Source organism: Helianthus annuus, chromosome 15 (assembly GCF_002127325.2).
Source record: "Helianthus annuus cultivar XRQ/B chromosome 15, HanXRQr2.0-SUNRISE, whole genome shotgun sequence".
In the NCBI taxonomy this organism is placed as follows: Eukaryota; Viridiplantae; Streptophyta; class Magnoliopsida; order Asterales; family Asteraceae; genus Helianthus; species Helianthus annuus.
The window spans coordinates 134,054,950-134,080,661 of record NC_035447.2 but is presented as its reverse complement, the minus strand read 5'-3'; the positions used below and the strand labels follow the sequence as shown (position 1 = coordinate 134,080,661).

Genomic DNA, 25,712 nt, shown 5'->3' with positions numbered 1-25,712 from the left:
AATGTTTGTCTTGGGCTCTCAACAGTTTCACCAACCAAGCTTTCACCAACAAACGTTTCCTTTTCGTGAGATTCTTCACCTGAGGTATGATCCAAAGCCACAAAAAAAAGTTTGCATGTTCAACATTATTACTTACTATCAAAGCAAGATTTTCATCAGTTAATTCTTCAGGCATACTACTCTAATCAACATAGGCTTGTGCAAAAAAGCTTTGTTGATTTAGCTCAGCTAGAGGAGCAGGAGCGGTTTGCTATGCTGGAACATGTGTCACGGGCATTTGCACATACTAAACTTAAGGAAGTGGTGCTTGGATATATTGCACAAGTGCAGGGCTTGCAAAATGGGCAGTATTTTGAACATTTGGTACATGGGTATTTTGATAAAAGTGTATTTGGTTAACAACTTGAGGTCTTTGATTTGGATATGTAATAACTAGAGTAGAGCTTTGAATTCTACATTCCCTAGCAAAATGACCTAGCTGATTGCATTTGAAACACTTTATCTTAGATTTGTCTATCCCAATCCTAGATCTCCTATTAAGTCCTGATAGCTTCTACCAGTATTCTTATAAAAATTGTTTGCTCTTACGTTTAGTAGAGCTAGCTGGTGCAGAATATCCATTTCCTCATGATCAATGGATCGGTCTTGTATTCCTACAAAAAAGAACACCGTTAGCCTCGCCACGTAGGGCACCGAGAGGGGGATCCGTTACCAAGCTCCGGCGTGAGAATAAGTAAACTTGCTGGAAAGTAAGGAGCTTATTCCGACGAGTATATCATCGCTGGAATATCCTTGTTGGTATGAACCCTAGGCTCAGAGCCTTAAATGTGATCCCATGAATGTTGGGAGTAAATGTGTGATGAGTGTGTATTTAATGTACTCGGTATTGAATGCTTACCTTAAACGATTGGGAACTTCTCTTATATAATGGGGATGGCTTATCTCCCTGGAGAAAGCTTCGATGTTATCTAACGGTTTCGTTGGACCTTTGGGAGACTCAGACACGTGTCTGATCTCCATCGGTTTGATGCTCCGATCATTAAATGAGGCCAGCTGCATCTTCATACTTTTCTAGCGATAAATTCTTTCTCATATGTAGGTAATTAATGTTACCTGTTATGGACAAGATATTCCTTTCCCCGCCATTTCCATAGTTCTCTTTTTAGAAGAGACAAAACTTATCTTTGGGCCTGTAAAGGAGCCCAGATAATAAGGAGCCCAAAACGAGGCAACGTAACGCCAGGTGGGCCTCGTCGTCAAGTCATCTTTAGCCCTAGGTTACAGGGCCCGAGTCATGTGGGCTTGGGCTGAAGCTACGCGACATCTCAACTGTAGAGGTGGGGTCCCTTTGTGATGATGACAGTCCCTGACGACCCTAGGTATTGATAAGGCCTCATTGATCTAACGGCCAGGGTCTTTAGTTAGTACACACGTGCCCCTAATCAAGAGTTGAATTTAAAACACTGATTTAACGGTTACCGCCTTGATCGGCGAGTTTCCTTTAAAACCCCTGAGTAGTTTTCCATCTTGTCATCATTTTTCATTTTCCTTCTTCATTGTTTTTCTCTGTTCACTCCTTAGACATTCCGACATTGAGTAGAAAAGGCTGGTCGCTGATTCGCTCCATCCTCACCCGAGAGGATCTGGAATCCTTCGTCGCTGCTTACAGAATCCCTCCGGAGTTTGCTCTGATTCTCCCCGGTCCAAATGATCTGCCAGTTTGTTCGCCGGAGAGGATTGTTGTTTACACCTTATCCTTTTCTTTCTGTGGTGCCCGTTATCCTTTCTCGTCCTTTAAAATGGATATTTTGAAGCATTATGGCATCTATTTCACCCAACTACACCCTTTGGCCTTCATGAGGATTGTTCGCTTTGAACTCTCCTGTGCCGCCATCGCTGGTGAGCCTTCTTTATCCCTGTTCCGTCGGTTTTACCGGCTTCGGTTGGACGGAGACTCGTTCACATTTGAAAAAAAGGAAAGATAGCATTTCTTTTCCTTGTTATTCTTTCATGCCCACATCCACGTACCCAAAGGAGTGGAAAAACAGATTCATCTTTGTTTCACCCTCTATGATTCCCGAATTCCTTCCTTTGAGGGACTCAACGGCAGCTATTGATGATGGTGTTCCCGTTCTTTCAGCGGCCAAGACTATTTTGTGGAAGAAGATGTTTGAGCATCCTACAAGAGCCTTTAACTTCCTAGAAGGGATCCTTGCTATGGGGGGGGGGGGGTCTGAGCCCCTTGTATCCGATTCGTCCCAAGGCCTTTCATGAGAACAAAGGTAAGTCCTTGTTATTGACCATGTCTGGATTTGTGATTTTTGCCTTCGTTTGTCCAGTCATCTCTAGTGTTTGTTTATTCGTGAAGAGATGTCTTTGTGGAGCCTACTGCAAGCCGATTGCAAGGGAATATCATTCGTGGTTGAAGGTGTTGTGAATTCGGAGATGGGAGGCATTCTTGGGGAGGCACTGTAGATGTTGGTGGTATTGCTGGGGTAATATAGGAATTTCCCTCTACCAAAGAGGTCTCCCCGAGGGGTCGGAGGACTCTCAAAACTCTCCGCCCGTGGAGAATGTAAGAAGCGGGGATGACGATTTGGGCACACATTTGTCCCGGAAATGTAAAGCTGACCCAGTAGTCGATGTCAATGCCACCGTTCCAGTGCCTCGAAGTATCCGTTCAAGACTCCGTAGTGCAAGCAGCCAAAAATCTCAGCCAGCTTCCCAAGCTGCATCCGAGGTTCCTCCTACCAATACAAATGGTTCTTTATCAAAACACTTGAAGACCTTGCGGCCATCCTCCAGCCTCGTCATTGGACCTTTTCTTGTGAGTTAATCATGTTTTCTTACTTTACCTTTTCTCCAGTTCCTGACTTTTCTTACTTCCTCCTTCCCCCCCCCCTTCTTTCTTTTTATTGTGCAGGTGACTTCTATAGCTCCCATTGTAATCCCGGCGGCTACTGCATCGTCCCAGGCGAAGGGTAAAAGTCCTGAAGTAAGTGCTGCCCCTGCTGACCCAGTTATTGAAGCTTCTCATGTCCAGGCTATCAGCCAAAGTAGATTCAAGCTGCCGGAATGTTTCCAAGCTCGTTCCCCTATAGCATCCTTGTTTGCTGAAGGGCTCCCTGCTGCGTACATCCCCCGATGGAAGATAACCCCTTCCACGGTTGTTGACACCCCCGAGGTTGCTCGGAACTTCATGGCTCATGCCCTCCCCCCTTCGCACACATTTATGAACTTTGCTTTGGACCCAGAAATGTTCGATGACCAATATAGCCTGTCCATCTGCGAAGGGTTCTTTGGGAGTGCTGGCATGTTGCAGCGGGTAATGCTTTGAGAGATGAGAACGAAGGGCTGTTGAGCGATCTGAAGACCTTCCGGACAGTTGCCATCAAGCTTAGGTGCAGGATTGTTGACGCCGAAAAGAAAATTTTGGAGAGGGAGGTATGTCTCCTTTTCTTCCCTCTTCCCTCCCTTTCCTCTCTTTTTTTTTTTTTTTTTTTTTGTAAATCCCTTTTTCTTTTTCAGAATGTTGGGGCGCGACTGGAGCAAAGGGAGAGAGCTTGGGAGCAGGAGCGGAGCACATGGCTAGCTGAAAAGGAGTGTTTGCTAGCAGATGTGAAGCATTACAAAGAGGCTGCCTCCGTTTCCGGCGCGGACATTGACATTTTATATGCTGACTTGGGGATTGCTCAGGAGGACAACCAGAAGCTAGTCGCTGAACGCCATTGGTTGTTGTCCCAAAGGTTTGGGCTTTTTCTTTCTGCCTTTTCTCAGTTTGAGGAATTCAAAGGTAGGCTTGAGGGGATTTACAGGGCGTATAGGGACGTGGGCTATTAAGCGGGTCTTAAAGATGGGTACTCTTATTCCTCTTAAGGTCTAAAGAGGAAAGACACCCTACTATAATTCTAAGGCCAAGAAGCATTTGGCCAAATTGGATGAAGAATTTAGTGGTAAGACCCATGATCTCATTGCTAAAATTATTGACAACCCGTTGATGTACCTGGACGAACTTAAGTCATTGCTTGAATCTGCTGGCCCTTCTTCTTCCAAGTCCTGTATGGAGATAATTCTCCGTAGTCGTTTCAAAACAATAACTTCGACATGGTTGTAACTAACACTTAACTTGTTGCACCTTGGACATTTGAAGTTCGTATCGGGGGGCCTTTGTGTAGGGGCCTCCCTATATTTTGTTTGATTAACCTGATGCTTGTGATCACTGTTCGTTTTTGTTATTTGAGTTTTGGGGTTGTTTGTATACCCCTTTGTTTTCTGTTTGCTCTTTCTTTTTGCATGGGTTGTTTGTAGCTTCGGCCCAGTTCATGTGTCTCAGGGGGAGTTAAACGTTGTTGTTTCCTTGGGCCTTTTCCCTCCTGGACTTGGAGTTGTCTACTTGCAGCTTGTTTACAAGTTTTTGCTTATAGTGTGTGTTGTGTACACTTTATTTGTAGCTTGTTTACAAATTTTTTATTTTTTTGTAAAAGAACAGTTTGAACTAGTCTGTGGTTTACTGTTTGTAGTAATAGACTCGTTGTTTGTCTTTTTTGGACTAGTCGACCTCGTCCTGCCCCACGACCAGGCTTATTAATTAGCATGTTTGTTATGGTTATGTACACGTGTGTATGTCATTTATGCTTTTTATCTTAGTGCATTGCCCCGTCCTTGGACTATGTTTTAACAGTCCTTGGGTGTTTAATCATTCATTACCAAAGTGTTTGGGGGGGGGGGTTGTCCCCTAATACATATCATCATTAGAAAGAGAGAACTTGATTACAAGTTGTACTACAAAAGTGGCGATTAGGCCTTCTCTCTTCTCCTTCTACACTGAGGGTTGACCCTCACACATAGTATTTCATGAGTTGCATCAGGTTCCAGGTCCTCGGGATCTCTTTTCCGTGGAGCGTTTCTAACTTGCATGCTCTTTTACCGTTGGCCAACACGACCCTGTATGGTCCTTCCCACTTGGGTCCCAACATTCTAGTGTTCCCTGCAGACTAGCTTCGTTGGCCCTCAAGACCAGGTCTCCAGGGACCAGGTTAAGCTTCTTCATTCTTGCATTATAGTATTTATCCATTTGCTTTTTATACCTGGTCTCCCTAACTGCGGCGATTTCTCGTCTTTCTTCCAAGAGGTTGAGGTTCATCCGAAGGTCCTGCTTGTTCTCTACATCCCGTAGCTTCATTCTTGCTGTGGGTGAACCTATTTCAACGGGGATGATTGCCTCCGTCCCATAAGTTAGGCTAAAAGGCGTTTCTCCATTGGTGACTTTGGGGGTTTTCCTGTAAGCCCAGAGGACAAATGGTAGCTCTTCCAACCAGCCCTTTTGTTTTCGTCCCAGCCTTCCTTTCATTCCCCTGATCACTCTCTGATTTGCCCTTTCTACTGACCCTTTACTCTAAGCTTGGGTGACCGATGTGAAGATCTGTCGTATGTGCATCTGCTCACACCAAGGTTTGAAAGGCTTTCCTGCAAACTGGACACCATTGTCGCTAACCAGTTCCAAAGGTATCCCGAACCGACAGATGATGTTATCCAGAACAAATCTTTCATTTATTCTCCCGTAATATTCGCCAAAGGCTTGGCCTCAACCCATTTGGTGAAGTAGTCAATTGCCAATGTCGAGTCCCTGATTTCTGATGAGAAGTCAACAAGGCTCATCAACGTTGCAACGGATCGGTCTTGTCTTCCTACAAAAAAGAAGACCGTAAATGTGAGATGAGTGTGTATTTTATGTAGTCGGTATTGAATGCTTACCTTAAACGATTATGAACTTCTCTTATATGATGGGGATGGCTTATCTCCCTGGAGAAAGCTTCCATGTCATCTAACGGTTTCGTTGGACCTTTGGGAGACTCAGACACGTGTCTGATCCCTATCGGTTTGATGCTCCGATCATTAAATGATGCAAGCTGCATCCTCGTACTTTTCCAACGATAACTTCTTTCTCGTATGCAGGTAATTAATGTTGCCTGTTATGGACAAGAATTTAGAACATGGCCGGTAGATAATAGGGATGGCAATCAAACCCGAAACCCAACACATTTGGGACGGGTTTGGGGTCGGTTAATCTGGTTTGGGAAGAGTTTTTATTTTTTTCGCGGGTTTGGGACGGGTTTGGGATTTAGTAATATACCCGTTTACCCGACCCAATTACCCGATATAATTTCTTTTATATTATTAAATATGTGTATATATGATACTCTCATTTTTTTATACATATAGGTATTCTCTTTCGTATACATTGTAGTTATTTGATATATATTTTTATAATGACAATACAAAATGTAATCGATTAGTAGTTACCCGATAAATACCCAATGGGTTTTGAGATGAGCATACCCAACAAGTAATCTTTTTAAATTAACGGGTTTACCCGAAACCCGCGGGTATACCCGATACCCGATGGGTATTTACCCGCTAGAAACCCGACGGGTTTTGGGACGGGTTTGGGACAAACTTATCTAACCGGGTTTGGGTTTGGGATTACCTAAACCCGTCCCAAACCCGACCCATTGCCATCCTAAAAAAATTGTTAGCTTGTTGCATGGATTTTGTAAACTAAAAAATTGGAGTTTGGCACACGAAAAGAAGTCTAAACGTGATACATGCCATTTCTTTTTGGCAAAGATACTATTCTAAGTAACGTGGTTATAACTTTATGTACCTTTAAAAATCCATATATAATTACTTAGTAGTTTATATTTACCTATTAATTAGTTAAGAATTTATTAGAACCCACAAACATAAAAATCACTACTAATCCATCCAATCAAACTTTATGAAGCATCAATGTTAAGCTTTTGTAGAGAATAAGTGTGGAACGAGTAAGTTGATCTTTATTCGTTAGAAAGCCCATGCAGTTTATAAAATGCTACACAAGAACATGCAATCATCATCATTGTTTACATCAAATAACAAGTTATTCTCTATAATACTAAATCAAAATGGGTGATGACAACAAGGTAGGAATTTGGGTCACCATTGTCATCATTAGGGGTCTCAAATTGTTCGCGGGATGGTTGGTATGCATTGGGTCGTTCGTTGAGTCTTCCCTCAACCTTTGGTCGTACTATGATAGCTTCTACATGCTCGTCTTGAATACATTGCGAGGTTACGTTCATATGTTTAATTTGTTCATTTTAATGTTAGATATTGTTTGGATGCAGTATAGGGATTTTTCATGCACGAGCAAAGAAGAAAACCATAATGAACCCTTCATAAAATCATAAATATCCCATTTTGTAACAGATTAATGATAGTTTGAACTCAGAATCTTTAACTTGATAGTGATAAGTGAATCCATAAAAGATTATTGTACTAGTAGTTCTTATTTGTGATTCTATCTTTGAAAACAATCTTAAATGACTAAATTTCCAGGGAAGAACGTGGAACTAAGTCGAGAATCACCAAATTTCTCGTCTCTGGTTGGCTTAACAGACACAAGAGTGGAGTTGGATGATGGAATTCCTCGTGACGATCCAAGATACGTTAGCGCACTTGCGATCATGGCTGCGAAAACGGCATATGAGAATAAAGCTCGTGTGGAGAAGATAGTCGAGGATCATTGGAAGGTTCCTTAAATTAAAGTTTAATTAAATAGTAGCAAACTGAATTTTAATCGTTCAAACTCTATACGACTCATTGCCTTAATTAAAATAATCCATACTCGTAATTTCACCACTAGCACGACTAACATTGCCTTTAATTACCAACTCTAACTAAAAAGTAACTCGATCTGCCCCTACTATTCATTGATTAAGGGAGATCAAAGTTACCTCTTCGATTGTCAAAAGTGAAGAGTTGTCACTGTTCATATTAACACAATATGGCTCATTAATAGCAAACAAGTTATCGTTTAATATTTTTAAATCTAGTTTAAATAAGGGTGTTTATCAGTTTGGTTTGCAGGTTTATCGGTTTTCAAGGTTCGGGTTGTTTGGTTTGACAGTTTCTTTCGAGTAGAACTTAAAACCAAACTGACCGAATTCAGTTAGGCTGAAACTGAACCGAAAACCAAATAAGAATTTGGTTTGGTTGTCAGTTTTCAACCGATTAAACCCTAGGCAATGGGCTTATGTATATAGGTACGGGATCAGGAGAAAACGCCCAAAAGTCTGGAACGGTGAGAACGCATCCTGGGCCAACACGTGGCGCGGGACATGATCAGGGTCTGAGGGGTTTTTTTTGTCTTTTCAATATTCTTCTTTTTTCCCGATTTTCGTGTGTGACATGCTGCTTCATTTTTGGCGTGCAAGATAATTTTGGCGTTAACTAGAATCATTAATTACTTGGCGTTTTACTGTTTTTCCCCAATTTCGTCTCGTTGAATTAATTCTTTTTGTGTCACATACTTAATTTTTTTGGCGTTATGGCGTTTTCCAGGTCATTTTTTTTGGCGTTCGGGGTCTTTATTAACAATTAATTACCACAGATTAATATTTTATAAGATTACAACAATACGAAATGAAAATAAACTAATAGTCTTCTGTGGATAGGATTAGATCAGAGATGTACCCATCGCTTTGTTCATCACTTTCTTCAGATTCATCATCATCAAATTTTAGATTGGCGTATAACGCCATTAGCTCGTCTCTTCTTTGCTGCAACCTATTCTTGAATATCATTGCAACCCTGGATTTTGCATCGTTCGAAGGTGCTAAATCACATAGTTGTTCAATGAGAAATAGCCTCCATGTCTTCAACATTTCCTCAATTGGCAATGAATATTGCACCCCGTGTTGATAAGTCAGTTCAACCGTTCCTGCTTCTTTATGCATCACCCAACTGCTAAGTGTTGGTAGAGGAGCATCGTCAATATCATCATCATCTTCTGCCGGAAATTTTCTCTTCAATCTTCTTATTACAGTTCGAGTTCTTTCACAATCGTTGGCCACTGGAACCCCAAGGGCCAAAATATCCCTCTGAACCCCTTCATTCATGCTAAGTACGGTTTTGATTGTCCTTACCTTCACCCTTCTCCTATCAGAGAACTTTATGATGAAATCGTCTCTCCGACCTTTCAAACCTCCATGCAATAACCTTAGCCATTTTTTTAAGTTTTTGGTGTTTTGGACAATATGTGGCGTTTTAGGAAATGTTTTTGGCGTGTTTGAGTTTGTGTTCTCATGGTCTACTTTTATAGTGACTTTTTTTCTCGCGCATGACAGGTAATTATGGCATTTTGAAAAAGATAAATAAATTCAATTCCCCAAGTATTTGGCTTTCAATATAATAAAGTTAGTAATTATGTTTCCGTCGTTTCATTTTACTGTTTTTGCAGTTACCGTGTTTTGTTTTCAGATTCATCTGTTTTTATGGTGTAACACATAGCATCTTGACAGCTATAATTATGGCGTTTTGTTTTCCAATGGCGTTTAGATAAAGATGGGACTTTTTGTTTTATTCTCTGTGCACATTGTTTTAACCTTTTTTTAGATATATTATAATAGTACTTGTTCAAAGTAATTTTATTATAGTTTGGTAGTTTTTGGGGCGTTTTAACGCATGATGGCGTTTCACAAGCATTTGCCCGTTTAGCCTTTTTTTGTTTTTTTCATTACAGGATAAATGTTTTTGTTGTTCTTAGCTGAAAATTACATAACAAACAACAGAAAAAGAAATAAAAAAAACAAACAGAAGAAATTTATGATCTAAATCTTCAATGTCATCAGTCTCTTTCTTCTTTTGAAACTACAAGAACTGTCACAAATAAATGGCGTTTTGGGTTTGGCTGGTTTATTTTCCTTGTTCGTGTGTTGAAGTGTCTTTGTGGATGTTGGAGACATAGATCGACTCCGTATGGGTGGATGTTATCTGCCCGTCATCTTCATTATAATCATCGAGGCCAAAGTAGCATTTACACTGGGATATCTCTCTTCTACTCATCCAAACCATCTTCAAGAACAAAGAAGACAAAATGACATATGAGTGTCATCAGTCTCTCTTTCTTGAATTTTGTCCATCTCATGCAGCAAAATCTTACTCCCCTCACCTAACAAATCATTTAGCGAAACTTCATGCAGAACATTACTGAGTATCAAAGAAAAGATGTTTATCATCGTTGATTTCTCTCAACTTTTTGGCGTTTTACATTGAGTTGTATTATTAGGAACCATTGTGCTTTGTGTGTGTGTTTTTTGGTGTGATAAACGGAAGGTGGTGAGACGTTTCTATTTATAGGATTTTTTTGGCGCGTAGTTTAGGCGGGATATTGTTTTATAATAATAAATGCAATTAACAGTTATCCGGATGTAAGGCTTAGCGTATATATATTTTGGCGTTTTACATTTTATGGCGTTTTTGTAGCCTGAGAGCTTAAATAAAAACACAGAAAAAACTACGCAGTGATAAAATTGGCGTTTTGTATTTCTTGGCGTTTTATATTTCTACGGTGTTTTATGTGAGAAAGAATGTTTTACCTTTTTTACCCATAATGAAGTGCGTCCACGTAATAAAATTTAAGTTATTTACGAAAACGCCACCGCGTCAATCTAGTCCATAGATTGTTTTGATCGGATGATCGATAACCGTTCTCACATTTTCTCCCGTTTTCTCTAAATCTATATATGTATATATATAGGGGAAAGTTCTTCTACAAAGTCTGTTTTGCCTAGGAAGTGTGAGAAGTATTTTTAAAACTCAAGATCCAGTTAAAACGAACTCCGTTTGAACTAATTCCAGTGGCGCTGGAACTGACAAACCGAACCCTAAAACTACGGATGACAATGGGTCGGGTATGGTTAATCCCAAATCAATACGTGATTGTAAAATTGTATTCCATACCTAGCCTATTATCCGTTAGGTATTTGTAAGTTATTTAAACCGTTGAATATGAGGTATACATGCAGGATTAGTGTTTTAAAAAATACCAAATAGGATTTTCATTTATAAATATCGTTTACTTACCTTTATGATTATGTAACATTGAAACATTGAAATTTATAGAATATCTATACTATATAATAAAAGAAACCTGTTTTGAGACACTTGTCATTCTCTCATTTAATTGATTAAAATTATTAATAATACTAATAATAATAATAATATTTAATCTAATCTAATACAAATTCTTATTATTAATTCAATAACCTATTGTTAAACTAAAACTTCAATAGAATATTAAATCCTAACTAAACAGGTTTCGAAATTCATAATAATATTAATATGTTAGACTAAATATATTATTATACATATATATATATATATATATATAATATTATTGATACATATACCTAAAATTATTATCAATAATATTAATAACAGGTTTAGAATTAAATACAAAGATTCAAAAAATAAGAAGTCGTACAAAGGGTATCAAATAGACTTTGATTGACCTCATTCAACCGACATTAGAGCCTTCTTATTGAACTCTACGACATTAATTAATATGTACGAGTTGATGAGTTACATTTATATTAACTCATTTATGTCAACAAAGATTCAAAAAATAAGAAGTCGTACAAAGGGTATAAAATAGACTCTGAGTGACCTCATTCAACCGCGTCTTATTGAACTCTACGAAATTAATTAATATGTACGAGTTGATGGGTTACATTTATATTAACTCATTTATGTCAATATGGTATGTAAATGTCTCTGTCTTTATTTTGCATTTACAGGAAATATCTATACTATATAGTTTAAATTGTTCAACCCGTGTAACACACGGGGAACTAACCTAGTATTAAACTAAGAAAAATAACGTACATCTCATCATCCCCATAAAAATATTTACACATACAAATATATTATAATATTAATGTTGAAAATTATTTATAAATTTCGTAGAATATAAATATTAACAATGTCATCAAAATACATATTTCAATAGAAAAATTTATTTTTCAAGTAATAAAACTACTAGAACGAACATTACAAAATAATAACCAAGGGAAAATAAAAATAAAAGTTAAAGGTTTCCGGGTATATGGTGCGGGTAAACGGGTATATAATTTCGGGTAATCAGGTCGAGTATCACCTGATTCTATACCCATCCCGTACCTGCAATTTTCTTTTTTCAGTTCCATGCCCGGTAACCCGTTGGGTATCGAGTATACCCATCCTAGATACTTTGGGTCTTGAGTATACCCGTCGGGCTCGAGTATTTTTGTCATCCCTAACTAAACCCAAACTCTAAAGCTATGCCCTCTCCCTGTCTTAAAGCTAGCCCAAAAACTAAAATCGTAAAACTTTTTTTTATTGAACGGTGGGAATATTAACTTGTTGAGAGAGAGATATCACACCCTCGTAAATAGAGCCCTAACCCAACTCTGGCCAGACTATGTTTCCTTAACCGAGCCCACGCTAACATCAGAGTTTGGGTAACAGTGTTCCCTGGGAAACCATAACACCCACTGCAAGTGGCAGAGGCTTGCGCCGCCACAAGAAAGAATCTCTCTGGCGTAACGCACGGTGGACTAAAACTCGGGGTGGCTCGGGCTCGAACTCTTGACCTAAGGTTTGGGAGAACTAGCCTTCATTGCTTTTATCCACCAAATGTGGCACTAGTGGGGATTGAACTTGGGTCTCCGAGGAGAACCCAAGTCTTTCCAACCACTAGACCACAAAGTGATGGATAAAAAAACCTTATATCTAAACCATTAAAAACTAACCCAAAAAGCGAAATATTAAAAGCTAAACACTAAAACTAAACCTTAAAGCTAAATATTAAGCTAAAGCTGAAAAATTAAAAACTAAAAGCTAAACCCTAAAAGCTAAGATGGTAAAGTATGACAAGTTGGTTCCAACGCTGCTAAATGAGTTCAAACAAAGTTCCTGCGAGTAGGTTATGATACAATAAAAATACTTCTCATCCTTCAGGCCAACAAAATTTCTTATTTGAACCTACCTTTATAACACACACATTTGTTTTTCAGTTTTAACTGAATTGGTAAAGATAGAACTGAAAACCGAATTTGCAATTCAGTTTAATTTTATAATTTTTTGGTTTGGAAGTCGATTTAATTGGTTTGAACCGAAGAACACCCGTAAATTTTACTAATATAAATGCTATTATTTTTTATGGGTGGGCTGTTACCAAAATAGTCTAAGTTAACAAAAAAATTTCAAAAGTAGACATGGAAATTTAGCCGTCCCCAAAACTGCAGGCTTAGCCTGCTCTTTTCTAGTACTCTAAGCCAAAAGTAAAGTGTAGAAGTACGAAATCCTAGCCAAAGAATTTGATGTGACGGCTTCTGATTTTAGGAAATGAGGACCGACTGCTTTGGTGAACGCTAAATTTCCATTTATTTTTAGTCAAACTTTGATAATTTTAATAATTTTCGGTGATCTTGAATCCAACTTTCAACTAACATAAAACAATCTTTATGCAGATGGAATACGTAGATTTCTACAATTGTTCAAACGGTAAGAAACAACCAACATCTACCTTATCATATAAAATTTGATTAATTTACAACATATTTTTGTAGCATACGAGACAGAATCATCGGTCGAGAATAAACACCCGACGCAAGCTTTTATATTTATAGACAACAGTGGCGATCATGATTTAATCTCTGTGTCATTTCGAGGAACATCTTTGTTTAGCGCAGATGATTTGTGTACGGATGTTGATTTATCATGGTTCATTCTTCCTGGCGTTGGTAAAGTCCACATGGGTTTCATGAAAGCCCTAGGGTTACAAAACAACGCCTCATGGCCTAAAGAAATTGAACAAGATGATGAGGATGATAGAACTTTTGCTTACTACAAAATCAGGCAAGTTCTTCGAGAAAAACTGGTCGAAAATGAGCACACGCGGTTTATTGTCACCGGGCATAGTTTAGGCGGGGCACTTGCGGTCTTGTTTCCAGCAATATTAGGGTTTCATAACGAGTACGAGTTGCTAGAGAGACTTGATGGTGTGTATACATTCGGGCAACCACGAGTTGGTGACGGTGACTTTTGTAAATTCATGGAAGATTTGTTGGGTGATGAGAGATACTTTCGGTTTGTTTACTCGAATGACATTATACCGAGAATACCATTTGATGATTCTAATTTTCAGTACAAACATTTTGGCCACTGTTATTACTTTAATAGTTTGTACAAAGGGCAGGTACGTAGCTCTCTTTTTAACCCTTATATTTCACTTAATTTGAGCCAGAATTTAATACAGCAATCTTTTTTTTTTTTAAATAGTATTTTTTTGAAAGGAAAGGCCAGCAAACAAACTATTTCATCCAGGAGCAACATAAAACCGTTAGTCCATCACTAGGTTACATAGTACACCAACACAAAAAAAAAAAAAAAAAAAAAAAAAAAACCACAACATCATATTTTCAATTTCGAACCTACACCAATGCTCCCGCGTAATGCTTTGTCTCTTTGCTCGGTTCTTAATAAACAAAAATCCCAGCTGCCTAATCTCCTCTCTTATACATGCAGTGTTTCTCATTTTTCGGTTGAAGATTTCACCGTTCCTATATATCCACACACACTACACACCACACTGCCACTTGAATAATCACATTTACCAATTTCTTCCAGGTTCGACTACCCCGAGCATGCTTCCAAAACTCCACAAAATCTCTTGATGTGAACATAAAAAATCTATTTAAACGACACCAACATGCCACGAATTCCCAGGTCTCTTGTGCCACTCTACAGGCTACGAACAAGTGGTCTGCAGTCTCGTCATCTACCCACACAATCTACACCTTAAAGAGTCCACTTGAACATTCCTTTTTGCGAGCTCCGTCAATGTCAGTAAGCGATTAAAAGCCAACCGCCATGTAACAAAGTTCACCTTCAAGGGAATATTCTACAAAAATTCCAGCCCGCTACCCGTGAACGTGGTATTCTGCAGCTGCAGTCTAAGACTCAGTACCGAAAAAATCCTAGCTGACTCCAAGATCCAGTCCCATTTATCTTCTGCAACCCGTTAACTGACCCTCGTTAGTATAGATGTCAATTCTTCAAGCTGATACAACTCCTCCTCCGAGCTAGGCATTCGACTCCACTGAAACGTCATACCTTCTAACCCATTAATAACCATTATGCGATCTGCAACCATAGCTCCTTTGACCGACTCCAAAGCGTACAGTTGTGGGAATTTATCACATAAAGTCATTTCATCCGACCATCTTTCTTTTCAGAATGATATATGAGTCCCCTTCCCAAGACTACTCTTGAAAAAAGACTCCAGGTCCACGCCTCCATTTGCCTTATCTTCAGCTGCTTGAATCACTTGTTTCCAGTTTCTCCGATGTCAAACTTCCTAGGAACAAAATTCCAGCTGCATGAACTATGATGCACACACCATATAACCCTCCTCCAAAGATTATCTCTCTCGCACTTAAACCTCCACTACCATTTCCCCAACATTGCAAGGTTCATCTCCTGTAACGAACTGATACCCAACCCACCTTTCTCTATTGGAGCTATTACACTCTCCCAAACTACCCAATTTATTTTCGAGTGATTCGGGATGTGTCCCCACAAGAATTCCCGTCTAATTCTCTCCAATTGCGCTATGACCGATATTGGTGCTCTGTAAAGAGAGAAATAATAAGTAGGTAGGGAATTTAACACCGACTTGAGTAATGTTACTTTCCCCCTCAAATGCCAAGGTATTTGCTCTCCATACCGACAACCTTTTTTTAAACACATCCACCACCAGCTTCTAATGTTTAACCAAATTCATATTTGCACCGACTTGTAGCCCAAAGTGCTTAAACAGGAATTTGCCAACTTTGCATCTTAGAATATCGGCCATTTGAGCGACCCTCGCCTCATCTACACCCACACCAAACACACTACTTTTTTTAAGATTCACCCGAAGCCCCGAGCTTAAATAAAAGCACCAAAGAATTCTATTCAAGTTCTGGGCATTGACTTCCGACCATTCACCTAATAACACAACGTCATCCGCATATAAAAAGTGTGTGATTAGTGGTCCGTTGTTTCTACACCAGGTTCCTTTAAAGAGCCCAACATCATAAGCTTTCTTAAGAACACCAGTAAGAGCCTCCATTGCAATGATGAACAAGAAAGGTGATAGCAGGTCCCCTTGTCGAAGGCCCCTATAACAATTCAATTTCTGAGTAGGCGCACCATTTACCAAAACCGAGGCCTAGTTTGAAGCCACAACAACTTTTATCCATTTCCTACAAATTGTCGGGAAGTTCATTTGACGCAAAATCGAATCCATGAACTCCCAATTTAGTGAGTCATATGCTTTCTCTATATCCACCTTAAAAATCATACCCTCCTTCTTACCCTTCTTCATCCACGCTATCAATTCATTCAACATTAACGGGCCATCCAATATACTCCTATTCGCCAAAAAAAGTCGTTTTCTCCTCAGATATTAATTTATTCACTACCCTTTGGAGTTGATAGCCCGGTTGGATCATTGCATTTTGGTATTAGTGTTAGGAATGATGATGCCCACCCTTGTTTTCTTGACACCATGTCAGAAAACTCCTATAAAACTTTAAAAAGTCTCCTTCAAGAAACCCCCAACTCCTTTTTATTAACCTATAATTTATTCCATCCGGGCCCGGCGCCTTATCCCCAACACAATTCCAAACCGCCTGTTGCAGTTCCTCAGATGGAAACGGTAATACCAACATCTCCGCTTCATTATCCAAAATAGTTGTTAAAAATGGGCACACGAGCCCCCCCCCCCCCCCCCCCCCCCCGAGACTCAAGTGGGTCAAGGAATTTATTTGCAAAAAAAGAACACATCGTATCCTTGATAAAGGGAGGAGAAGTTACCCATTCGCCATTGATCATCAATCCATTGATCCCGTTACTACTTGTGTTTGCATTTACCACACTATGAAAAGAAGCCGTATTTTCATCCCCATCCAAAGCACATCCTACCCTAGCCTTTTGCTTCAAATCCATCACCTTTTGCCTGTCAAACTCTAAAATGAATGACTTACAATCTGCCCGAATTCCTAACTCATGTGCCGTGAGCCCCATTACTTCTGCCGCCACCTCTAAAATTTCTAGTTGTGTCACTTTTGAACTATACTCGACCTCGCGTTCTATCTTCACTCCTTCAACCCACCCTTTCATCTTGAATTTGAGCCATTGAAGCTTAGTTGCAAGGGCTAAATTAGCAGGACCAAACCTAAACCCCAAACTCCATTGTTCTACCAAATCCATGAGACCCGGCATGTCTAGCCAAGAGTTTGATAAAAGAATCGGACAATGATCTGAAACCATGTTTGATAATGCCACCACGGACGCCTCTGGCCAAGTATTCATAAAGTTATGGCACACCAAATACCTATCCAATTTACTCGTATGAACCCCGTTATCTGAATGATAAGCATACTTTCTTCCCCCCATTTGATACTCAATCAAGCCCGCTAACTCAATAAATTGCTTAAAAATGCAGAGTTTACGGCTACAAATTTAAAATTAAGCCTTTCCGAAGGGTCTCTTACATTACATCATTGAAATCCCCATGAATGCCCATAAACCTGACCCTGAACCCCTTACAGCCAATAGATCCCTCCACAGCCTACGTCTTTCAATTGCATTGTTAAAGGTGTATACGTTAACCATATTTATTCAAACCTCCACATTCACCAATTCTCCGGTCACCACAATAAACCTTTGCTTTTAATTACAACCAAACATTGGAACACATCCAGGTTCCACATACACAACAAACCCCCGGACCGCCCAATAGCCTCAATCGTGGCCGTTTCAAACCTTGACAGACCCCAAAAGTCATTTAGCATAAAATCTGAAATTCCGGCTAATTTGGTTTCCTGTATAGCCGGAAAGTGTATGCCATGGAATGTTTTTAACCCACGAATCCAATACCCCTTTCTCTGGTCCCTGACCCCCCCGCAAATTAATTGACTAACAATTCATTGATTGATCAGATGTTCGCCTTCACGAATAATTATTGTACAAACCTGATTTGGGAAGCCATTTAAGTTGAACCCAACCTTGGAACCTGCTTGAATCGTCTCTAGCATTTCAACCTGCACAGCCCCACCGCCATCCTCAATTTGAATTGGGTTAGCAGAATTCACGAACCCATTTCGCTCGTGTAATTGAAGACTAGGATTATTGAAAATAGGGTACTGAACATCACCCTCCATATGCGAACTAGACCTGCAATATTCTGGTCTTAGAGCCCCATCCATGAGGACATCAGGTTCCCCTCTTGTATTGGTGCCTGTCGATTTAGAAACCTCAGATGAAGGTGCCATGCCATCCGAAGTATGGTTTAAGTCAAAAGAGTTGTTATTATTTTGACCGCAGAGCTCATCACCAAATAAATTCCCATTTGGGCTAAGACAACATGGACTTCTTACCCTTCTGGGCATTTTCCTTGAAGTGCCACCAGGGCCCATTCGATCTACACTATTCAGCCCACCCCCATTTGCTGTAGGCGAATTTAAATTTTCATTAGGACCCACCATATCCTCATTCCTACAGTTAATATTATTATACCGAGAAGCATGTGGAGTACACGTTTTTGCAGCCATCGAATTACTCCCTAGGGGCATGTTCCCATGCATGTCGACTTTCTCTCTCAGCCTTTCATCTTCCAAGGAGAACCCACCAGTCGCCTCTCTATCCATCGGCCTCACAGATTCCGGTGATTCTTCCCGGAGCTCACCTTCTTCTACCTCCTCCTCACCTCCGGCCACAGACTCTAATGACGTTACTGGTGATATTTGGACGGACGATGCAAAGCCCCCTATCACAGAATCGATGTAATCATTTTTTCCTCCACAACCCAAATAAGGCACTCCTTACCACTACACTCTACAACCACTTCTTCATTAATCCGCCTCCCCAACTCTGTGATAACCCAACACCTATCACATGAGTTATCCGGCCTATGCCAAGAAAACTCCGACCCTCCTAGCAATCTTCTAAAGTGTCCGCTAATGCGATCATAAAGCTTGTTATCACGCATGTGGATCGGAACCCCTTCTACCTTTAGCAATACCAAACGCTCATATGTAACGTCATGCCCTTCCTAGAGAGTCAATGCTACAATCACACTGCTCCATGCCTTAACTTCTTTCTCTAAAAAATCCACTGCTAAACTTTTTTCTTTGAAGACAATTTCAGACCCCCCAGGTAGCAAAGTGGATTTTCCACATATACGCCCATATCCAACATGGTTCTGATTTCTTCCAGCGCCAATACATCCCTGACTTCAATGGGGACAACCTCATCATGCAGTGATTAGGATACAACGCTATCTTGTCATCGGCTACTACATTCTTCTTTACTGATGGGTGTTCGCCTTGATCACCGGTAACCAAATCTGCAAATGATACCCCTGGGGTTACATTCGCTGGATTACGAATAGTTGTCGGCCTCGGCTGAGAGTTTTGGTTTATCGGTGGGTAACTCCTCAAGTGCCATTGTTGCTTGAACTTGTTGTGGTCATTGTCAAACTTAGCCAAAGACACACTCAGTTTTGCTTCAAAGATCTTCACACCATTCATACCTTGCAGTGTATTCTCTACATCCCCGACCCCTTCCAATCTCACAACCAAAATAATTTCCACTGACGTCCCGTTTCTTGGCCACATATGCATCCTTGGCGACTCCGTGTGGCATAAGCGTTCCACAGTAATGTATTAGAGCCTCCTCCAGGCAGATTTATCATGAAAAACGTTGTGACCGTTTTCCAGTTATCCTCCCCTCCTCTCCATTTTTTATATCGGACCTCCGTCATGGCCTTTCCTCTCCCTGTCGGTAAATGTTGGTTTAACCACGTGCCAAAGCCCCGTCAGTAATTTCTCACTCAATCGCTCTATACCGACTATATTCTTTAGTTTACATTTTATATTACATGGGTTGTGAGATTCCCTTTTGTTTTGCTAGTGTTTTTTTATAACAATTTGCTTACGTACAAATTTTACGTTTTTTCTATATATGTGGATTCGGATCGAAGGAAAACTTTTATTAGTTGTGAGAACTTAGAGAACTCGGCCTTTCCGTGCGAGTTTTGCCCCCATTTTTTCACACCCCTAAATTAAAATATTGTAAAGACGGCTGTAAAAAAATCGAAGTGGTGTTTTTGGCCCTTACAACAGCTGTAATAAACCGATGGCATCAGCACGACACCAAGTTTTTACAGCGTTTACGACTATTGTAAATGTAAAAAAAACCTATTTTATTTTTGGAAAAAGTTGATTTTTTTAGGATTTTTCATAATTTTTTTTTTGAAAAACCTTTTGTAAGACCAATTCTTTAATTTCTTACAACTCGTATAAGTTTTTATTTACCCTAACCCTATATATAGCTTACCCTATGTGTATTATGCATTATTAAGTAACTATATATATATATATATATATATATATATATAAAATTTATAATTGCTTGAAAGAAAAATAATCATAACATTTTTTTTATTAATAGTAAAGATATTTACAATAAACCTTAACTTATATAGAGTTAAGTTCACGTACAAAGAGCTTTATCGTACAAAACGTACGAAAGACATGAAAAATCAAAAAAAAAAAAAAACACGATGACATTTTCGTAATTATTTGCTCATAGGGTGATTATGAAAATTACTCTACAAATGATCTTGTATGGTAATTATGAAAATTACTCTACAAATAAACTTGTAGAGTAACTTTGTAAAATGATTTTGTAGGGTAATTATCAAAATTATTTTACAAGTGTATCAAAATTACTCTGCAAGTTTATCAAACAACATACAATTCAAAATTACTCTACAAGATCAAAATTACCTTATAAGATCATTTGTAAAGTAATTATGATATTGTACAAAATTACTCTATAAAATCAAAATTACCCTATAAGATCATTTTACAAAATTACCCTACAAGATTAAAGTTATCTTACAAGATCATTTGTATGGTAATTTTGATAATTATTCTGCGAGTAAATAATTATGAAAATGTCACCGTGTTGTTGCTCGTCTACCTACCATTAGTTTGTAATCGTAGTGGCCTAACAATTTGATATTAAATAAATAACACCGACACCACGCCTGCCTCAAAAAAAAGGGTATTTGTATTTGATTTTTTGCCAACTTATATATTTATATCTGATAGTTTGTATGATGATGTTTTGAAGGTGACAAGTGAAGAACCAAACAAGAATTACTTCGCGCTCTCATCAATGGGACAAATGTACTTGAATTCCGTTTTCGAACTGGTACGAAGTGTTGTCTTGCCATTTACTTGCGGAAAGAAGTACAAGGAAGGCATAGTTCAATTCGGAGTTCGATTGATTGGACTAGGACTTCCTGGACTATCGGCTCATGGTCTTCAAGATTATGTTAATCTTACTCGGCTCGGCTCTCCCGACCTATTTTCTAAGTTGCAAGGAAATTCTTGTAAATCCAAAGAAAGCTAGATTCTGTCTTGATGGACTGGAATGTGATAATTATTATAAATAATAAATTGTATTGAAATAATAAGGATGATTTGATGGTGCCACTCGTCCATATCATCCATCATTTGTCGCATGCAACGTTACACTTGAAGTTGTTTTAAGCTATGTAATGTGTGGGTTTACTGAGTAAATTGTAAAAATCGTTCCTGAGGTTTGGTCATGTTTTCATTTTCATCGAAAACAACTTTTTAATATCATACAGTCCTTTATTTTTGTGATTTTTTGCCTTTTTCATCTAAATGTCTGATTTTTTTTGGTCAAAATCGTCTCTGAGATTTGAGATTTTTTGCCATTTCATCCAAATGTTTGATATAAAAAATAAAACAAATTAGATGTTTGGATGAAAATGACAAAAAATTCCAAAAGTCAAGGATTATATTGTACAAAAAAAATTGTTTTGGATGAAAATGGCAAACATGCCCAAACCTTAGGGATAATTTTAGCAATTTACTCAAAATGTTATATGTAAACGTTTAATTTATCAATTGACTTTAATATTATTTACATTGGTTCAAGTGAAAATTGGTCATATATTTAGTGTTAAGCAGGTTATTTTTCACTTTTGTGTTAAAAATAATGGGTTATGCCGCAACGGTTAGATTTTGAATTGTGTTGTGTTGGAACGTAGATAAATAAATATAAATGCATCGCAATAGCATAATCAGAATTATACAAGACAATATATTTTAAAAAAATGTTACATTGATCGAAATTAATAAAAATGAATACTGATGCTGGTTCCTATAAATATCAATACCGGTACCGATGTTGTTCGTTAAATTTTAGTATGGTTCGGTACCGGTACAATACCGATAGTCTTTATAGTTTACGACAAAAATACATTTTTCTGAACACAACTTGGTTCGTTATGGTATAATATATAGTTTAAGATATAATAAAAGTTTATTTACAATGGTTTCATTAAATAAAAGTTGTCTAACTGATGTAACCTAAAAACTAAAATCTTGTAACAAAAAAATCATGCTTTCTATTAACCGAAGCCATAAAATTAAATACTGGCACCGTTCTTTACTCGGTGTCGGTTTTTTGTCACCATACCGTACGATACCACACTCGATATAGCCTACGATACAAAAAAAAAGTATCGTATTTCCAACACAACTCTGCTTTCAATAGAATGTATACATGAATGTTGAAAAAGTTAAAACAAAATTTACGTTTTTAGTTTTTTTTAATAGCTAACGAAATTAAGTTGTTAGAGAAAAATAAAATTAGTAAAAGAATTTAAATGGCTAAAATTCAAATAATATAAATGAAACAAGGAGTGAAAATGAAAATAAAAACAATAATATTAAATTTACTGTTGATGTTGTCACACCCCAACCGATGGCGGAAATATCGGAGTGAGACGAACGAGACTCCTCAAAGACTTCATAACATTATGTGACAATAGTTTAATTCAAAACCAATTTCATTTCATAACATGAATTGTCAAGTACATCATAAGAAATTGAAATTACAACATCGAAAAGACAAAATACAACAAGTTCAACAAAAATTAGATAACAATTTTAGTATTTCGTTATGAGGTTCTAGTTTCGTCCCTACTAGATTTCATCATAATCACCATCATCAACCTGCAACATGTTAAAAGTATAATTCAACACAAAAAGCATTGGCGAGTACACAAGTTTTAAATATATAGCATAAGTATAAAAAAGTTTAAAACGAATCCACATGGCAACCTAAGTTATCAAGATTAACATATCAATGGCTTGCAATATTCAAGTCAACCCTCTAATTACCGCAAGAATTAAATTTAACATGACCTCTCGTTCACGGGTGGTGCGTTACTCCTATGGCGCTATACATGTTAAATGGAGGCTTGTACGAAGTTAATGACATGATAATCACATAAGAATTACCCAAGAATATAAATCAAGTATAACAAGTAAGTATGCATGTATTTAGGTTGTTTTGTGCATTGCATAAAATATGTGGTGTTTGTGATTTTAATAGACTAACATGTTGCACCTAAAAATGTGTAAAACGAAAATGGGTCACGTGTACTCACGGTTTTGCAAAACTTCAAACTTTATAATCCCGTGAAGAGTTGTAGGTTTGAGGATGGAATCACCAAGTCACCCTACATGGGGAAACGAAGGTGTTTAAGTTTGTGAATTTAGAATGGAAGATTCTGACTTGGAATTTAAAGTATCAAAAGTATGTATACGAAAGTAATATCTAGTTCTAAGAGCTCGTTTATGACACTTTTTTATGTGGTTTCATGGTCCCAAATTGCCCATTAGAATCATCAACGAGTATCTTAGATTATAGATATATTAGCCTAAGTTTATGATGGTTAATCATAGGTTGATTAGCATCACAAATTCAGCCTTGTTCTATATAGTTTATATGTATTTATATGGTAATAATAGTAGCCTAAACTAAGTCCAATCATAGATAATCATGTAGTATCATGTATGTCAAGTATGGAGGTTAAAACCTTATTATATGATTCACCAGTACACAAACTATCACAAGGATGGTTCAGAGGGTCATGAATAACAATAAATAAATCTAATTATCATAAGCTCAAGTGACCGGGTACTCTCTAACCCGGGTCTGCCAACACATCATGAAAAGAATTAACTAAGTGAGGGAGGATAGACGGGACTAAGGTACTTTGATTCTAGTAAGTCACTTGAGTGTTTATACATAAGGCTCAAAATGAAGGAGTGGAACTAGTTTGGAAAGCCTAAGCTCCCATTGTTCACACTTCACAAGTCACAAGTTCATCATATGAAAAGATGATCACTTGTGCTTGCTTTCATTCACTTGATTTTGTCATGTATAAACAGAAATATAAGAGTTTTGCACTCATAAATTTGATGAAAATCACCTCAACACAAACCCACAACAATAGACTAGGTTGTGAGCTTGGTGGGTATAAGATTCCACCAAGTTTTTATCAAAAACAAGAAGGTTCAAGAACATGAAACAAAGCAGAAAATAAAGTGCACTTTGAGCCTCAAATGTGGTGAGGTTTCACCTTAGTTTGCCCAAGCAAACTTATGAAAACCTTCCTAGAGATTATCCAAGTGTTTTAGAAGATGAAACAAGAAGAGAATAGCTATAGAAGTGAGCTAGATGTCACGGAGATAGTCTTTCAACTCGCGTACGACCTTAGAACACGGTCTAAGTAAGCCTAGCCGACTTAGTGTCGTTGGGTTTTGGTTTTGAAAGTTGCTAAAGGGAATGTTGGATCGCAAGAAAGTTGCTTGTAATACTTGAACACAAGTATACAAGAGAATAGCTTTGTATTAGACAAAGAGAGTTTACAAGTGTATGAAGTTTACAAGTTGCTAGGGATGCTTCAAATGAGCTCCCTTGATCCCTATTTATAGTAGTTACAAGACTATCTAGAGTATTCTTAATCTAGAATACTCTTTACAAAATATCAAGCCTAAATATCTAAGATTTTTCATTCATAAATATCCATGATATTTTACTAAGTATCTAGAGTGTTCTTGGCTGATTATTGGTCTTTCTATTGCCTCCAAGTTGCTGGAAAAATACGGGTTGTTCCAGAGTCTTCCGGGTGGCTCTTGAAGCGCGTAGATGGCCCTGGAAGGTTCTAGAACGCTGAATTTTTGGGCTGAATTTTAGCGGGGCATGACATCCTCTCCCACCTAAATTCGCAACGTCCTCGTTGTGATGCCCGAATGCCTCACGTGTTTTCATGAGTTGTATTGCGGATAACTGTTTGCCTCGGTTCCTTGTGTTGGACTCCAAGGGTGTGGCGTACACTTCATCTCCTTTGAGGATGTAAAGTGTTTTTACAAATGGTACTCGGAAGACATTTTCTTTCTCAAAGAAATCCAACCCGAGTATGATGTCGTAGTTGTCGATTGGTACAATCGAGAAGTGTAACTTTCCTGCCCATTCCTCGATCTTGGCCTTTACGCCCCATGCAATACCCTCGATCAGTATGGGTTCTCCATCAGTGGCTTTAATCCAACCTTTTTGTGGGGTGATCCTTAAGCCGAGTCTTTTTGCTTCGCTTAGTGACATAATGTTGTGGCTGGAACCGGTGTCCACCAACGCCTTAAGGGTTTCTCCTTTTATTTCTATGCTCACAAAGCGAAGACCTTGTCTCTTTGTGTTGCCCGCGATGGTTGTCGGGTTAGTTTGTTTTGCCATTTCCAAGGGTTTTCCCGTTAGTTGGGTTAATGCATTGAGGACTTGAAGTTGCGTTGTGCCTAGGCGAACCTCTTCGGTTTCGTCAGGTTCATCATCGCCTGTCTTTATTAAGGCCGTTAATCTTGCTTTCTTTGGGCAGTCTCGTGCATCATGAGGCCCATCGCAAAGGAAGCAGCCTT

At 38.5% G+C, this 25,712-nt stretch overlaps 1 protein-coding gene and 1 long non-coding RNA gene across 2 annotated transcripts; one reads left to right on the top strand and one right to left on the bottom strand.

Moving 5' to 3' along the window:
* Positions 1-6,757: 6,757 nt before the first annotated feature.
* On the top strand, positions 6,758-21,891 carry LOC110912500 (triacylglycerol lipase OBL1). Its single transcript, XM_022157240.2, has 5 exons — positions 6,758-7,110; positions 7,378-7,571; positions 13,332-13,365; positions 13,431-14,059; positions 21,049-21,891. The coding sequence occupies exons 1-5, from the start codon at positions 6,945-6,947 to the stop codon at positions 21,328-21,330; spliced, it is 1,305 nt and encodes a 434-aa protein (XP_022012932.1). The 5' UTR covers positions 6,758-6,944; the 3' UTR covers positions 21,331-21,891.
* Positions 21,892-22,780: 889 nt separating this feature from the next.
* On the bottom strand, positions 22,781-24,847 carry LOC110910369. Its single transcript, XR_002576075.2, has 3 exons — positions 24,383-24,847; positions 23,405-23,476; positions 22,781-22,967 (listed from the first exon to the last, which is right to left on the bottom strand). It is a non-coding gene; the product is annotated as an uncharacterized LOC110910369 (long non-coding RNA).
* Between the last annotated feature and the right edge of the window lie 865 nt (positions 24,848-25,712).